The sequence below is a fragment of the Aplysia californica genome, unplaced genomic scaffold (assembly GCF_000002075.1).
Source record: "Aplysia californica isolate F4 #8 unplaced genomic scaffold, AplCal3.0 scaffold00041, whole genome shotgun sequence".
Lineage (NCBI taxonomy): Eukaryota > Metazoa > Mollusca > Gastropoda > Aplysiida > Aplysiidae > Aplysia > Aplysia californica.
Genome location: NW_004797311.1, coordinates 1662829 through 1679719, shown reverse-complemented (window position 1 = coordinate 1679719; position 16891 = coordinate 1662829). Strand labels below are relative to the sequence as shown.

Sequence of the window (16891 nt, the reverse complement as noted above, 5' to 3'; positions counted from 1 at the left end):
GGGACAACCAGTGGCACTTTCCACCCAACCACTCTCAGTATCTGGCACCCCTAAACTGAAAGCATTTCAAAGATCAACTATAAATACAGAAAGTAAAAAAATTTAAGCATAACAACAACAAAGGAAAATCACTCTACAATTAAAGCATTCACATCCATTAAATTTCAAAGTAGATATGCTATATAATAAATCCTTACTTGTGCATTTGGTTTTGTCTCAGGGTTTCAATGCATCGACCAAGAGTCATCAAAGATGTGTTGATATTTCCAGCCTCTTTCAGTCGGTCACCACTCGCTTGTGTTTTAGAGTAGCGTTCAGATCCAGCCAAGTCACACAAGGACAACCTTTTGTGAACGATAAAACATTTGTCGAAACAAAAAGAGATATTAAATGTGTACCACCTTTTGGGGTGGTGGTGGGGTAATGTTGTTTAGTTTTAGTTAAAGTTTTACGCCACTTGCAACACACCAAGGTCATAAAAGTGCCAAAGAATAGATGTGTTACAAGAGATTAACATACACAAAAAAGGAGAGACAAGGACGATAGATGTTTGAAAGTAAAGAAGGAGCAAACCACACCAGAGCACCCGCCAACCACCCACAGTAATGTTGAAGGCAGACAGTAAATAATGTAAGTTTGAAAAAGAAGGGGGAAAAAAGAGCAAAGCAGGCAAACATGGTCTTATGTGGAGAAAATGTGTCACTGAAACTGCATGAACATGTATTTATCATAAGTGACCACATAAATGTTAGCCTTACACTTAACATTTTAAGAATAAAACATTTTTAATACAAAGAAAAATGAAACTACCATTTATTTGAGCTATACACTTGCACACAAAATCCAAAAAAAGGAAAGCAAGAAAGAAGCTGGCACAGAGTTTAGTTTTAGTAAAGTTTTAACGGCACTCACAACTGCAAAGGTTGGCACAGAGAAAAGACTTCTATGGAACAGACAGCAAGAAAGACTGGTTAAGGAGAGCTGAAGCTCTTTTGAAATTGAGGAGATGACACAGCAGGAAAAAAGGGTAATGAGCCGATGCATGGGGGCAACATCATTAACCACATGGTACAAAAGGTAGAAAAAAAAAACCCACTTACATGCTGACCCTGGCAATATGGGGATCATCCTTGTCAGCAACCCGCACAATCTTTATATTGAATATACAGTGACTGCAAATAAAACAAAAAAGAATGTTTTTACATAGTGAGAAAAATCAACTTGAGGTAACATAAGATTTTCAAAGAGAGGAGGGGTGTACAGGTTCAGTGCAGCCTATATGAAACAATATCAAGACAATAAATTTTTACTAATCCAACACTTTTAATAGACAAAATGAATCCAGTGCGTTTGCAAGAATGGCTTCTCTGGCTCAAGGGTGTAAATGGGCAAAAAATTGCTAACAAGGCTGCACAAACAGTTTTGGGTTTTTTTAATAGTAGAGGGTTTTATGGCGCTCGCAACTGCATAAGGTCATATGAGCGCCAAGGGGTGGGTGTCAACAGAGAAGTCTTTACAGGGAATCAGACTTAGACTGCTCACCTCTCTAGCTTCAACAGCACAAGGTCTGCTTTGACTATCAAGGCACCCCAAAATAGCAGGTCACAAGGGAGTGACAAGCATACAAAAGAAGTAGAGAAAAATGACAATAGTAAGGATCAGGAAAGAAAAAGCAGCAGTTCCCTGTTGTAGATCAGGCACAGTTATGAGAGTGGCATGAGTCAGCCCATTTACAATTCTACTATGCTTGAACGAGATCTGTCCCCCCTTTGGGAATGGCCTAAAGACACTTCAGTCAGTGGCTCTGCCCCGGGGGGTTCACAAACAGTGATATGCAGGGAATAATAAAAGTATCAATAACAATCACATTTAAGAATTGCATTTTTACAACATGAATGCCCAGCTCACTTTGAAACAAAGATTACATGAATAAAAACACTTATTCATCAATATCAAAAATACATGTACATGAATAAATATGACCTCTCTCTTTGCATTCTCAGTTAACAGTAAAACATAAAACAAAGGGCAAACCTTCTTGAGGAGCAGTGGTTGAGTCGAGTTGATGCTGTCTGAAGATTGCGTTGTCCAATAATAAGCAGCCGGTATGCCTCATCAGCAGACTCAACATGGATTTCTTTCAAACCTGAAAGTAATACAATTCAATAAGGAAAATGCTTCAGATTAATAAAGAGAAAGGAGAAACTGCAGACCATTAATAAGGCCAAGATCATGGCGTTCTTTACTAATAGGCCTTCCCAGCGTACGGCTGGGGTCTCGGACTGGGGGCCTACGGTGTTTTCTGTAAGGGAGGCAACTGAAACATTAGACCCCTTTCCCTCCCCCTGATTCCCGGGTGTCGCGTCGCCGCTTAGTCAGCCAATGACACTACTGACCTAGATAGCAGACAGACGTACCTGCAAAAAATGTAATAAGTTGTAGTGCATCTTCGTTTAAATGGACGCCTATACCCATTCTGCTTCTTGTATCTGCACTACAAATAGAATATTTCACTGAGGCAAACAGACGTAACTGAAGGGCCATGCCCATATTATTTCCAATGGTAGCGCGACATAACTCAAAATCATAAAAAGTGCAGATACGTCGCTATGCCTTGGTAAGGCAGAGTCTTGCATAGTGTGTAATCTAGTCCTCAGTGCAAGTGCAAGCGTGAGCTGTGCACTGTGTAAAATCAGTCCTTTTTCACTGTCTAGCAAGTCTTTCGCAAGCCCGGCAAAGCGTCGTGTTGTGCATTAAGCGGTATATTTATTCACCAATATTTTCACTGTACTGGATATAATAGCTCTACGTGGTGTTCTTTGTTCATGATAGAAATGTGAAGTGTGGATTCAATAGGTGTTATCGTTCCAGTACAGTCAAGAAGTGTCTCTCTCGTACCAGACTCTTCATTCTGCCTTTCTTGTTGAATCCAACCTTGCATTTCATGATCACCAACAACAGTGTGTAAACTCATAAAAATATTCTTAGATTCACTGGTAAACATTTGGTTTTCGAAGCATGTATGGTTGTTGTCATTTTGGTTTCCATTATGGGCAGGAAATGTTGGGTTTTTGGTTGCAGAACAAATTGTAGATCTAATTCAGAGAAAGCGAGTTCAAGTGAAAAGAAAATGTCTGTGTTTAGATTCCCAAAGGATGGGATTGAAAGAAATGCATGGATTTCTGTGATATCCAATGCGAAGTAATCAGTTTCTAAAGAAACCGTTGTGTGTGAACTGCACTGGCCAGATGGTTATGAAAGTGAACTTGTTAAACTTTGTAGACGGTTACTTCAGTCCTCCCATCAATATGTCATAGGGCTCAGGAGGGAACTACTTTATTAACATTCAGCAAATTGTGGAAAAATCAAAATTCACAGATCAAGACTACTTCTATCTCTTGATGCAGACCTTTCAAACCTTGAAGAACCTGGTCATTCCTGCTCCGATTGCAATTGTAACATTGAAACAGACGGAAGGGTTTCAGAAACGGCTCACAATCTAATTGAGTTGGAGCAGTCACTTGGTACAGAGACAAAATCTGTGCTGATTTATATTGCTGGCTATGCTATTCGCAAAGACGAAGAGCTGGACGAAATTTTTCAACTCGGAAAGACAACCTTCTACTACTAAAAGTACAGCCACTACACAAGCTCATTGGATAGAGACGGCTTGAATATCCGTTCTGATAGAGCATGTCAGTGGACCTTCTTTGCTTTTCTTTTGTTCGATATTGTTAAAGACTCTTTTTGCAGAACATCTTTCTGCAAGTTAACCATGTCTGACAGTTTTGAGATCGAAATGCAAGAGAAACACGGGAGGATTCTGGCACACATCTTTTTTTTTTAAACTATTGTTACGTTTCCACGCCTCACTCTTCAAAAGAACATGCATTGAAAATTTGAAATTATATGATCATAATTGAATAGACATACACTGCAATCCATTGAAGAAGGAAACTGATACTAGAAGAAATTTTGTGCAAAATGTTAAGTTTAATAATTGGTGTGATCAATGTCTAAAAACAAAACCCACAACAGAAAGCAATGCAACAGTCTGATTGGAACGTTTAATCATACATTCTTCATTGTTCGGTATTTCCCACCCTTATTTCACCTGGATACATGGATTATACTACAGAGGAACATAAAACTGGCTTGGTAAGTAGGTCCCTACTCATTTATAAGGCATGTACAGTAAATAGATCTAGTCATGTCTTGTTTAGATTGTTTTATAATAAGGACGTTGATTTCGATTTTTTTTCTAAATTGCATAACAGATCTAATAGTAATAGAGCTAAGTAGTAAATAAATAATTATTAAGCTCTTTATTTTTATGTCACTTAAGACTAAATATTGTAATTACCTTTGGAAACAATGCTCAGAGACTGAATATGGAGTCGACTGGATATATAGACGTTAATACTTAAATGATATAGTAGGCCCCCAGTCCGAGACCCCAGCCGCACACTGAGAAGGCCTGTAGTAAAGTACGCTATGGCCAAGATGGAAAAGGAACCCCCAAAATATTTTTAAATCAAAAGTAGAGGAGCAACAAGATTTACCATACTGAGCTTTTTCAATTCCATTTTCTAATCAATATCAGATCTAGTTTAATACATATCTCAAACAAATTGGGGAATTCATGACATGTGTTCCACACCTCTGTAATTCGAGTAAACCATGACAACTAAAAAATAATATAAATATTGAAGAAAATCAAGAAAGTAACTCACAGTACAAAGGTTGAGTTTCACATCCATTGTTGACGGTTTCGATTTTATCTCAATTTTTAGAAATGTCGAAAGGGTTGATTGGAAGTACCGACCTCTCACAAATTTCCCTATTAGTGCTGAACATTTTGACAACAACCTCTACTCTGTTGAAACTTGACACTCTGATTTCTATTGTCAGACACTTAAGTTTTCTCTTCTCTTCCATTATGAAAAGTATCTAATATCAATAAAAGGATGGATAGTGCATGCACCTTGTTTGGTGTCGAAGCAAGGAAAAGTGATGCTGATGAGCCTTATGAAAATATAATAGTTCGGTCAGGGAATGGCCTATTATAAGAGCTATCCGTGAATTCGAGTTTTGCTTGTTTGACTTCTCTATGTGACAACTTTTAGACTTTTTCTTAAAAAACACAACTCCTTTCCAGAAGCATTATAATAAAATTATACTGAAACATAATCATTATTAAAAGAAATGTTCAATTTGTCAGGAAAGCTGTCACTGGTTAGCTAACAAATATATAAATCCAAGGCACCACAACATAACTTACCCTTTATGTATGGATTTCCATTTCTGTCATCACTGACTCTGAGAACCTGTCGGCGTGCATTCTTCTTCCGAGGCATGGGCTCCAACAGGTCAAACACTTGCTCATTATAGATTTCAGCAAAACTGACCCATACACTGAACCGGATTTTTCCCTGGTCTTCAACATCAACTTTCAATTCCTCTCGTTCTCGGTTTTCAACATCCAGCAGAGGGTCTTCTGGAGTGCCAGTAGAACCTTCGAAGAGAAAAAAAAATAAAGTAACCATAAAGTCATAAAGACAGACTTCATACACATATTGCCCAACACCAGAAAAAATCATTCTTTTTCCTCTTGATAATCTTAATTGTTTATATCTTGTATTGTGTTTTGACATACAAACAAATTATTTTCCATTAAACAATACAAATGGGACTTCAGTTAACAAGTATCACAAAAGTTCAACAACAATTTCCCCTTTAAATAATTTTTTTTTTAAACCATATCCCGGCATAAAAATGTATACAGCTATTAAGAGAAAAAAAACGAAGGATTTATTTTTATGACAGTCACTTACTGGTCGTAGTGTCACTGAGAACAGACTCCATGTCATCTCCCAACAGAGCCATGACTGTCGTGTCCTGTAATGTCCCGAGTGGGAATTTAGTCTCATGTTCAGCAGAAGCAGGTTCAATAAATACAAGTCATATGAAACCATCAACCCTAAAAGGTTAAAATGACAACACAGGGGGAAAACAAAATTTTTTTAAAAAGAAAAACTCGCACAAGTTTAGTTTATACAAAATAACGTTAACACACTTAAAAGTACAATACACTTTTCCCAAGGCATAATGAAAAGAGCCTATACTGCCATCATTTTTTTAAAGTACAGTGTATCTACAGTTTTTACAATTTTACAGGAGAGCAAAAAAAAAAAAATGCATTATTACTAAGAAAACAAACTCTTTGCAAACATTCCAAGCCAATATTTTTAAGAATACAATTTTGATAATAATATCCTTTTTATCTTTAAAGAAAATATTGTCTTCTAGGTAAAAATATTCATTTTTTTTTAGTTCTGTAAAATTGTAAAAAACTGCATACAGTACTTTAAAAAATGACGACAGTATAATAATAAAACGAAAACCATTACATTCTTAGTTTTATTATACGAGAAGACACAAAAAAATTGTTATAATAATAAATTCATTTGAGTGTGCGCCTAGAGAAAGTCACCCCAGATTGTTTCGAGCTACAGGCTGGTAAAGACAAAAATCACTTTTTGACCAAAATGTGTTTCCATAAAAAAAAGATAGATCCCAAATTTTTTTACAATGTGCTCAAAGGGTTTTCACTGATTTGACTTCTAAATGTATTATTTTGAATTATTTTAAGGGAAGGGTATAATATAAACAATTAATGAAAACTGCTTTTAAAAGGTGTTAAAATCTATTGTTGGGGCACGTATTCTCTTCCCTACTATGTTTTACCATTGAATTCCATTCATGATATCTAGGTCAACTGAATGCCAAATTGGAAATGAGTTTTCCATGAATAAATATTTTAAAAATCGTTTTTTTTAATAAAGTTTGTATGTGTTCTCACGTTTGTTAAACTTAAAAGCTCATTTTCTCAAAATTATATTTTTATATCCTACCCCGTAAAATGTGCAATATCTCAAAAACTACTTGAGATGTCTCAAAAATTCAAAAACCCCTGAGTTCACCATTGAATTTCCTACAACGTACAACCCTTAACTCAGAACGGTCAAAATCCAACTTTTGGTACTTTTCTTTGTGCACACACACATTTAATTAAAGTAAACTAGAAATAACAACGCCAGACACAAGCTTTAAATTGATCCTTTCAATGTTAGTTAATACTTACGTCATCAACGCTCATTCTAAGTGTTTTCTGCTTCATTTTCTTCTCAGCTTGCACTTCCTCAGGACTTAATCGAATAACATCTGTAAACATGCACGGTTTCAGTGTGCTGTCAAGCATCTGCTTTCCATTGATAGAGTTAAATATCACATCCAAGCACCGAGGCAAGATACCTGCATCCTCTGGGTTGCCTGTTGAAAAAAACAGAGTGATCCATTTTATATCACTTACTTATTGTAAGCTCACAAATAATGACCATCACATTGCTCGAGTTTCTTGCCACTATCAATATAACAAGGCCTTAGGAAATGACCAAACACAAAATCAAGTCTAAACTGCAAGGCATTATTCTAACCTCATTATAACAGCTTTGATATATATACTAATGATTTATTTCTTTTTTTTTTTTATGTATGTGTTTAAATCAACAAAATAATCTAAATCAGTTAAAAGGTGAGCTATGACCCTTCCTGTCAGGGCCAACACTGCTGAGAGAAACACAATGTCCCAATAGAGAAAGAGAGATACTGAACTCGATAAGACATTCACCCCACGCGGGAATAGAAATCTGGTCTTCTGCATGCAAAGGCAATCAAAAGAATCCCACATCTGTTCGGGAATCTGTAGAAAAGGCTGGGGTTTTTTTCCCAGGTTTTCCCCTTGATTTCGTAATGATTTTAGTTACTGGCTGTCGGCTCGACTTGCAAAAACAAAAGAAACCGGAGACACATCACAAGCCAGTGCTGATCCTGACTGTGCCAAAGCTTTTTGTTTCAAACTTGACCTCCACATGACATAATGACATCAGTCCGTCAGAGTGTGATTTTTTTTTTCCCTTTAGTAGAGGGGGCGCGCGGTTACACCCCCGAAGTCCCGATTCGGCTCAAAATTATGGAACTTGAGTTGTAGGCATTTTTAGCTACCTCAGCCTCTCCTACATCTTTTTCATCATAAAAGAACCCCCAAAAACTCAATTTCCTCCATGTATCGGGCATGTTTGTCACCACCATTTCCTCATAAAGACAATATTTTATTTTTCTTTATCGGCCGTTTTCTCAAAACGCGACTTTTCTCTATACTTTTTGGAATAACTCCATTCTATCCAATCTTCATGGAATTTTCACAGAATGAAGACAAGACGTAATACTAAAAATTCATCTGCTGAATTTTTGATATATGGAATAGATTTTTGTTGGTGGTGTCTGGAGTGTGGATTTTCATGGATTTTTTGCAAACTTGGAACGCTACCTCGCGAAAAAAATTAATAAAAAATTTTCTAATTCATTTTGGAAAAAAAAACAACAGACACATTTTGAGATCTAATTTTTGTCAACACATATATATGCAAAAAAAAAAAACCCAATGAATTTCCATGAGCAATAAGTGTGCTATTCGTTACGTAAGACATGCCAACAAAATCCAATATGGCCGTCGTATCCATGGAAACGAAACTTTTTCTCAAATTTGATTGCGGATTTTAAGACTTCTTACTATGCTTGTTAAACATGTGGGAAATTTGGTAAAACTTGGTCCAGTAATAAGCGAGATAGCCTTCAGGTGTAGCGCCGCCGCACCTGCCCCCCTCTCAATACACCAGGTAGTGGGGATGGGTTGGGTATCCAAATGGCAAATACATTTTTAAAAATTAGAGTCAGGGATGTTACAATCTTATAAAACGTAAACTTTAGAAAAAAAATTATTATCGTAACACCTCTGTCAAATTCATAACGATGGCGCCTGCCTTTCCCCATTTATTTTCATTTTCATCCATTGTCATAGTGTCTTCCCAACCAAGAAATCTGAAACATGAAATTCCTAGATTTTTCTGTTTTTCCAGTATAGAATGGGAACCCTGTTGCATAAAAACTTTAGACAAAGTTCGTGATAACAATCCTCACACCGAAGAGACTAACAAACAGACTACTACATCAAATTACTATTTCATTGAGGCAGGAGTAAATGAATTATCAGTTCTTTGCATTAAAAATTAAACCTGATACCCGTTAAGTCATTAATCTCAGTGTCAGTATAATAATTATAACTGTCTCCACGCAATTCCAATTTTCTTGTCCCAGCATTTCAATTCTTACAGAAAAAAAAGAAGTCCATGTCCCCCTGTATTTCCCAATATATTTTGCAATAAGTTTGAAATTTTCTTGAAAATAATCATCTATGCATATGACAGTTTTCGTGGCCATAGGTAATATGTTATCATTTGCAGCAAAATAAATACAACCCTTTGACTCGTAACAGCAGTGCATCATTGTACAAGAGTGGAAGTAAAAATTTATAGGCTGCCCTTGTTCCTAGTTACTTTTGCAGGAGAGGAATAAAGGAACAGTGATACTACTACATTAGGGCTGGATCCTGCTCGTCAAATTTGAGAGTGGCGATTCGCGATTCAGTCGGCTTCAAAGAATCGCGAGTACGCGAGCGCTCACGGAACTGTGGTGGAACACTGACTGAAACGGAACAGTATTATAACTACGCCACTAGGTGAGCGCGAGTCCCACTCTTGTTGTTCCGCCATCCTCTCCGCCCCACACACTTTGTTGCGCTGCTCTATCAACTGACCTCAATTAGTGACCCCCATAAATTCCCCCCCCCCCCCAAACCCCACCCATTCGCTAAAACAATGGCTCCATAAAATTCCTTCTGTCTATTGGTTGGACCCCGTTCATTTTGTTTTAATAGGGGGGGGGTTGGACTATACCATCTTTTGTAAAATAAGGGGAGCCATACTAAGTGTTCCGTTCCGCTCTTAAGCTCGTGACTCAACTCAACAGTAGGTTAAATTAAGCCACAAGGTGGTGACAGCGACAGGGGAGTGAATCGGGAATCGTTTGGCGATACTGTTCCGATCCGCATTCCGCTGAAGTGAATCGTGAATTGCGTTCCGCAGGAAAGAGTGACGATTCAGTTCCGTTTTCGCGCTCGTGACCCAGCCCTATACTACATGTCTCTTGACTTATAATTCCAAAATAACCTGCTATAAAAACAAACATGAAGGAAAAGTAATGCTTACTGATACTGACTGGACATTTGAGGGTTTGATAACGATTCTTCACAATCATATCATATGTGAGACGTGCTGACAAAATGAGTTACTTCTCAAAATCCACATAATATATATGGAGATATTAGCCAAAAATCAACACAAAGGTCAAATTTATAGATTTTCTATTGATGTCATATTCTTTTAGTATAACATGTCATGTCTCATATTATTTCATACTTATAAATTGTAAAATCTTCAACTATAAGCATGATGTAGCCATTTCCACAGGGCTAGAATCCGAGAAGTAACTCATTTAGTCAGCACCCTTCACATGTATATCCTCATGAATAAAATAAAAAACACAGTTCAATTGTTTACCTTGAATGGTGTACGTCTTTCCAGAAGATGTTACTCCATAAGAAAACACCAGTGAATTCTGTCCACTAATAAAGTCCTTTGTCATGCCCAGCATGGTTTCATTGAAGAATTCTTTTTGGCTTGTGTCTGCACCAAAAATTTTGGAGAATGTAAACCTATGAGACGCTTTGGTCAGTCCCCGCTTCATACTCTTATATGAGTGGCTAGTTGCCGGGGCTGTGGCAACAACAGCTTGTCCATCAGGTTCCACCTCCAAGCATTGCTGGAATATAAACAGTATAATATTTTGTATGGATCCCACAAAAAAAATCATTCGATTTAGTGCTTTCCATTTACAAAGTCACATATATACGCCTTAAACTGTTAAAAATGAAGTGCCAATATTGAATAATTTCACATGATCAGATTTAAATTTTAAATTAAAACAAGAATATTCACTAAGTATTATTTCGTAGTAAGTATCAGTTATTAACTTAGTAATCTTACATGGTGCATTCCATCTAAACCGGTTAATTTCTCTACATCTCCACTTCGTCAATAATCCAAATTGAGGATCAACGCACTTCATACATTCCCACTCTAGAACACAGCCTTAGTTTTTTTCCTGAATATCTGATGAGCATGCCTGTCTGCCATGTAAACTCCAAGGAAAGTGTATCTCTTACTATAAAAGTAGCAACATGTAGAAACGACGTTAACTGCAATAAGTTGGAAACACTCGTGTTTTTCATTCTGATCAATAGTGACAAAAACCTACCATCAATGATCATTCTTCTTCCATGTTTTTCCCCACCAATAATTAATGGCAGTTACGGTACTGTGTACAGTGGTCCCCAACTATAGTGTGGTCAAAAATTTGTGGCGCAACTTATCCTCAAATATCTCTTTAAGTATCAATTTATTTTAATCACATTTTTCCACAACACAACAACTGAGACTTCATTAAAAACTTTTCTTCATTTATAAATACTGTAAATCTCCATCATACGGAAAAAGGGATTGTTCACAGCACTTCCCGTACACACACATTGCATATGCATTTAGCCTACGTCACAGCTCGCCAATGACACTTTTTAGTGGCAAAACTTACAAGAAATTAATTTTATAGTGAACACATTTTTTGGACTAAAGGCCCCCTAAACATTCGTTCAATAAGCATATTATTGCAATTAGAAAAAAACTGACAGACTTGCTTTTAAAAGCAATATGGCCCGAGAAATAAACTTTTTAAAATCTGTAGAAACCATCTGCTGGGATTTTTTATTAGAATTTATTACGGAATTTTCAAGAATACAGTGCGTAGGAGTTTCAAAAAATATTCACCTATTAAGACAAATTGATATCAGTCATTGTGTAAAAGTTGGAGAATCTATGTTCGACAGTTAAGGAGATATTTGACAATAAGTTGCGCATTGCATTTTTGACAGCAATATAATTGCATACACACAGGGGCCAAGAAAACCGTGCTTTTGTGCAAACAGAGAATTTCAAAGGAGAATGAGCTTTTGAGTAAGTCTTCTGTAATCCGGTCTTCTTCAGTGGGTTGCATCATTGAGCTGAGTTCGCCCTGTGGTGTGAAGTTTTCCTACCCCAGGTGATCACAGACGACCGTCATAATTACTGCACATGCCTCTCATACTGTCATCCCACCACGCATGGCTAGTCATTGGCTTTTCTCAATGCACAATTCTGTCTCACACGTACTACATCGTTTACTCCCTAGCAAAGCTGCAATTTCCAGTAATAAAGAAGGGCATGTGATGTTTGCTTTGTGTACATCAGGTTTAAGTGAAATGAGTCATGATATGGCTGATCTGTTTCTGACACTAAGGCAAAAACAATCATGCAATTAGACAGAGCTGTCAATTTGGAATGTGCGCTTAGAAGAGAGAGAATTAATTCATTTCAGCGCTGGCAGTGGTTTTATCTGGCATGTTATTAGCCAGAGACGACTGTACTCAATTTGTCATACTGGATGTAATTAATAATAACATGATAAACAGATGAAATGAAAGAAGAATGAACAGTGCAAACAAAGCATTTCAGGAAAAATCATAGTCGAACTTGCCTAATCAGAAACCTCTGCAAGACGGAAACCTGTCATAAGGGAATCTCCCCGTTCCCCCCTTGATAACTTCCTCTATAAAATGGAAACCTGCCTAACATGGGAATGGAAAGAGGAATTCCTTCGCGTCTGAGAATTTTTACCTGTCTAAGATGGAAAATTATGCTTAGCCCACTCAGCCCTGATTTGAAACAAAACCATCAAGTTCGGTTCCATCAGTTCTAACCTTTAAGCCATGTCACCAGGCAAGGAAGGGGAGTAGGGGTGTGACTTGGGGGAAGATGTTACCCAATCCATATATGACATGATATGAGCCCTGAGCAATGCTGATAAAATCAGGGTGGTGTGGGTAGGAAACCTCACCATTGCTTGTGAAAGTACTTGAGTGGCACCCCAGCATGGAAACTTTCCAGGGTAACAAAGGGCCAGAGGTGTGAAATTAATTTGACCAATCACTGCCGCCCTGATCATATGGTCGGCCGAGAGAGTTTCCATGAATCATTGTTACATGCACAGGAGGGGTGGCACTGTTTGACTGCGCTTATTAGTCTGATGGGTAAATTAAGAATGGAAGCAAAGAACACATTCAATTGTTTCTGTTTTCAATTGGTCAAATAGTGGTCCTATTAGATGCAAGCACTGGTGGCAATGGATAAGTAAGACTGATGCATGCCATGAGAGGCTAGGAGAGCACCAGTAGTTTTGACCACTTACTGACCAGACAAGCAACCCATGATCCCATCGGATCAGCCTTTGTAACTTCCATCCCTCTTCCCCCCTAAATTCTGCTGTCCTCAGCAGAATTTTTTTTGGCTCCCTCTTGCAGTTCAACTACGTATGATATTTAAATTATTATATATATATAAGTCTTGAGCTCTTCAAGTCAAAGCCCAAAAAAATATTTCACCTGGCTCGAATCTTCATCTTTGGTAAAAGGTTTGACCCTCAGATACACATTCATGCGATCCTCTGGATTCATGAGGCATAATGAAGCCCTGTTGAAGAGGTCCACAAGTTTTGTCTTGAGCTTTTTCTTGACCGGCAGAATGCCTTCATCCTCAGTACTGTCTGGCTTTCTACGCCCAGTGGTTTGAAGTTCCATAAAGCTTCGTTTTCCACAATTACTCCCTCGAGCAGAATCCATCTTCCTGAAAAAGTAAAATTCACTGAAGTCACTGACTGTGTTTGATATGATGAAGAAACTAAATAAAAGACTGTTGCAGCACTGTTAAAAGAAAAGTAAAAATATAACTTTTAAAAACATTACATTTAATCTTGAGAAATGCTACAATGAAGCATAAACTGCAAAGAAGATGATCACATTGCAAAGCAATAGGGCTCAATAGATAGGAGATAAACCAACTAGTTGAACTGCTAGTGATTTCAGCAGGATCATTTACCCAAGCCAAGCAATGAACAATGAGGAGCACTGATTTTTTCTGGATGCCCCATCATAATTTCTAAATAAGTCTATGCATCTATAATGTAGTCTAAATTATAGAATCAACAGGTCCCAATCTCAATGGATAAAACTGATCAAATTTTGCAAAAACAATTTTGCATCTGATTTGGACCAGGGTCAACATGATTTAGTAACCGTAAATTTCCTCCAGTCTAAACTTTTTGGTGCTGGTTTAGTTGAAGGCCCACCATCATTTTTTTGGTTTATTTGATGACCTACTGCTGGAATGGTCTGACCGACAAAAATCTGGTTTAGTTGAAGGTTTACAACAATGTTTCTGGTTTAAAATACAGGCTTGAAAGACTGTCACTGGCCAAAAAAAAAAAAAAACATGTTTTGCCTTTGGTGGTCGTAGTTTGTTGTGGGGGATGTGGGATATCTCTAGATTGGGGGTTTCATTTCATGTAAATCCCTTCAAAAGGTACTGTGAGAAAACAAGACAGCTCGACTTTGGCAGTAGATCTAACCTATTTTGCATTTAGTCACCCCTAATTTAAGCAAAAACTAAACGAAGTGACTATTTCTCCGAACGCTCTTGAATATAAACTTGATCTCTTATTTCTCCTAACGTTTCCGTTCTCAAGAGTTTTTGGTTATTTGAGAGATTTAGGTGCCTTTTTCCGTCTGCCATTCTGCGAGGACTGGGAAGAAGCATTTTTTGCATTGAATTCAATTTCTAGAGCAAGATCTAGATCTAGATCTAGAGATTTTTAAATGTCTGAATATTCAGATACTTCAGTGGTGGCCGGGGCAACGTTTCCGGATTATACTGTATACTTCATTTGAAAATGACTTCAAAAGGTAGGCCCCCTACTCTGTGAGAAAACAGGATTGCTTGACCTTGGCAGTAACCTATATGCATTTAGATCTAGATTCTAGATTCAGTATCCCCAAAAGCAAACACTAAAATCCTTCAAGTAAACCAAAAAAATCCCTCCACCCCCACGCCTCATTCACACACACGCGCGCGCGGCCACTCCATTCGCAAATATTATCAACAAATTTCGAGAGCGGAAACCGTTCGGAGAAATAAGAGTTCTAGTCTATTTTCCAGAGCATTCGGAGAAATAGAGCCGGCCAAAGCTAAAATCCTTCCTGTATGATGTAAACCAAAACAAATCTCTCCAACCCCCCCCCATATTTATACACACACACAAACACGCACTGGCCACTCCATTCGCAAATAACAACAAATCTCGGGAACGTAAACCGTTCGACTCGTAGAAATAGAGTTCAAGAAGTTTATTTTCCCACCACGCGTTCGGAGAAATAGAGCTGGCCATATATAACAACAAAGTGACTATTCGGACTCGAGTCCCAATATGAAAAAATGTTATTCGGACTCTGATTCTTGTCCAGCATGACATCACTTCTAACTTCCTGTGACTCGTGACTCCTGCTTCCTGTCCTGCCTTACTCGTGACTCGCCTCAGGCTGGGAAGAGACCGGGATCACTTCGGGCAAAATGGCGTTAAATTGTGCTGGAGCCGAGTTTTTATCTTATTTATGATGAATTTGAGGCCAGCCTGAAAAGATAGAGCGCTTCTAATAAATGTTTATTGTCAAGAGGTCATCAGAAGCAATTAAAGATGGCTCGTTAGCGTGTGTCGGGGTCGGATGGGCAGCCTGCACACGTGTGCTTTTTTTTTTTCGGGGGGGGGGGGGGGGGGGGCGGCGCTATCGGTCCGGGCGTTGAACGTTGCATACGCGTCAGTCCCCCCCCCCTCCCCGGCAACTGATCATTATTACAATAATAAGCTAGTCTTGACGTAGATCTACGTAATGAATTGTGCGCTGGTCTATGGAATCAAAAGTTGCCGTATTCTCGGCTCTACACAGCAACACAACTTTTTCTTGTGGTAAACAATCGAGATGACACAGGCTTGTGTATTTTAACGAATTGCTCTTTTTTTTTCACACAGCTCATAATATGCAGGTGACAGGAGATCTAATCTTCAATTTTACCTTTTTCTACAACAAAGAAAGTTTAGTGGGAAACATGGGGGGTGGGGCGTATCAATGAGGCGGTGGGCATCGGATCAGGGTAGACCTAAGTTCTATATCTATGGCCTAGGCAAGATCTAGATCTAGACAGACAGACATAAATCATTGATCTAGTTTCGAGGCTAGCCTAGATCTAGATCTAGATCTAAATGAAGAATGCGGATGTCTTTTCGATGAACGATCGTTGTTCCTCCGTTTTGGAGTTGGAGGAATCACAATTTGAAGAAAAGAACAATGTCATAATTTCTCTCGAACAGTCATCCTCTCTCTCTCTCTCGCTCTCTCTCTCACTCTCTTTCTCTCACTCTCTCTCTCTCTCGCATTCTCTTTTTCTTTGATTGTCTCTGTCTTTCATTCTCCCCACCTATTTCCACTTTATCTTTCACTCGTTCCCTCCTGCCAACTGGGGCATGTCATACATTTTGCTAGCACTTCCCCCTGCTCTCTCTCTCTCTCTCTCTCTCTAACACACACACACACTACCGGGTCTGGGCGATGAAACTTTCCGAAATCACAAAAGAGTTCCCCTACCGGGTCTGTATACTTCGTGACTTTGTTCCCGGTTACCGGGTCTGCATGTATACACTTCGTAACATTAATAGATCAAACAAATTAAGAATCAAAATCAAGGCATAGAACTAGGCTAGGCATCGATCTAGGCCCTACCCTAGATTCTAGATCTAGTTCTTTGGAAGTCTAACAAACTTTAGGCCTACAGTACACAGACACAGACACAAAGACCAAAAACTCCTGAGTCTAGAATGTAGACTCTAGAGAGTCTAGGACTAGATTCTAGAGAGATAAAATATTCAAATTATTTGACTCTTACAACACAACTTCAAC

At 38.2% G+C, this 16891-nt stretch overlaps 1 protein-coding gene across 2 annotated transcripts in view; it reads right to left on the bottom strand.

Moving 5' to 3' along the window:
- LOC101863652 (kinesin-like protein KIF20B) overlaps positions 1-16891 on the bottom strand; it is a 50743-nt gene that overhangs the window by 33440 nt on the left and 412 nt on the right. For both annotated transcript variants that reach the window (XM_005092157.3, XM_005092158.3), the window contains exons 2-9: positions 13490-13730; positions 10518-10779; positions 7145-7332; positions 5835-5898; positions 5282-5515; positions 2035-2146; positions 1101-1172; positions 198-344 (exon numbers count right to left, since the gene is read on the bottom strand). In XM_005092157.3, coding sequence (XP_005092214.1) covers positions 198-344; positions 1101-1172; positions 2035-2146; positions 5282-5515; positions 5835-5898; positions 7145-7332; positions 10518-10779; positions 13490-13726 — 1316 coding nt within the window. In that variant the 5' untranslated portion in view covers positions 13727-13730. The remainder of the gene's footprint in view (positions 1-197; positions 345-1100; positions 1173-2034; positions 2147-5281; positions 5516-5834; positions 5899-7144; positions 7333-10517; positions 10780-13489; positions 13731-16891) is intronic.